The sequence below is a fragment of the Penaeus monodon genome, chromosome 15, assembly GCF_015228065.2.
Source record: "Penaeus monodon isolate SGIC_2016 chromosome 15, NSTDA_Pmon_1, whole genome shotgun sequence".
NCBI classification, from domain to species: domain Eukaryota; kingdom Metazoa; phylum Arthropoda; class Malacostraca; order Decapoda; family Penaeidae; genus Penaeus; species Penaeus monodon.
In genome coordinates, this window is record NC_051400.1 from 23,334,867 (window position 1) to 23,336,000 (window position 1,134).

The 1,134-nt window shown below is 56.8% G+C and overlaps 1 protein-coding gene across 1 annotated transcript in view; it reads left to right on the forward strand.

The window, feature by feature from the left end:
- LOC119582257 overlaps positions 1 to 1,079 on the forward strand; it is a 3,632-nt gene extending 2,553 nt beyond the window's left edge. Inside the window, exon 4 of the mRNA XM_037930478.1 lies at positions 129 to 1,079. Coding sequence (XP_037786406.1) covers positions 129 to 989 — 861 coding nt within the window. The 3' untranslated portion in view covers positions 990 to 1,079. The remainder of the gene's footprint in view (positions 1 to 128) is intronic.
- Positions 1,080 to 1,134: the final 55 nt, after the last annotated feature.

Consider the following 1,134-nt stretch of genomic DNA (forward strand, 5'->3'; position numbering starts at 1 on the left):
GGGGGGGGGGCTTTCCTCTTATTTTTAAGAAGGAAGAATCGGGAGGAGGATGAGAGGAAATCTCTGAAGGCGTCTGAAACGAGGGCCTTTTCGTTAATTGTCTACACGTTCCGCTTCCCGTGTTCCAGGTGGCACAGCTCGCGGTGGACCAGGGCGTTGACAAGCTCGATGAAGTGCAGGGGATGCTCTCCGACACGGAAACTAACGAGGAAAACTACAAGGAAAAGATGGCTCGCCAGAACCTGGTTATTATGAACCTGATGTACGACCTCTATCGCAAGACGCGCAAGGACATGGTCGTCATGAAGAGGGTTCTGGAGGAGTTCTGCCAGGCTTACTTCTACACCTTCTTCCTGGAGTGTCCGGACGACCTGCGGCCTCAGCCGTCCGACGACTATGACTCGCTGCTCTACAAGTTCAGTCAGTTGCAGTTCGAGTCCCTGAACTCCGTGGGGACTCTGGATCCTCCGCCGCAGCCCTTCGCGAAGACGCTCCTGCTGACGGACCAGAAGGAGAACTGCACGGCGCGGGACCCCCTGTGCCCCATCACGACCCTGCGCCAGCAGGGGATGGTCGACGTGGACTTCAGCGACTGGTGGGGGAGCGAGCTGCTGCACAAGGACCGCGTGCGAGTGGACAGGGTGCGGCTGTACCTTCGGGGGACCGGGGAGGACTTCGTGGTGCTGCAGGTGACGCAGCCCGCCGTCTTCAACGACACGTACCTCGGCGAAGTGTACACCTTCATCGGGCCGGCCTCCCAGTGCTTCGTCATGTACGAGGACGCGGCCCACGCGAGCATGAGCGAGGCCTCCTACAACACCGACTGTTCCACGCACGCCAACTACGACCAGTTCTACAGCAGGGCCACGCCGTTCGGAAGCTACACGGTGACTCCAGTAGGGGCGACCGCGGCTGCAGCGACCACTGCCGTGGAGGTGCTCCTCGAGGGCTCCTGGATGCCCAGGACAAAAATAAAATCCTTAACTTAAGTCACGTTAGTTGGAAATCTAAGGAAATTTCCCCTACAACATGCGTGTATCCTTAGCATCTGGGGAAAAAAACATCAGAGTAGACGCAGATTTTAAAGCTTATTCTGTCAGATTCCCGATGTAAGAATAACTTTTCCAATACGAT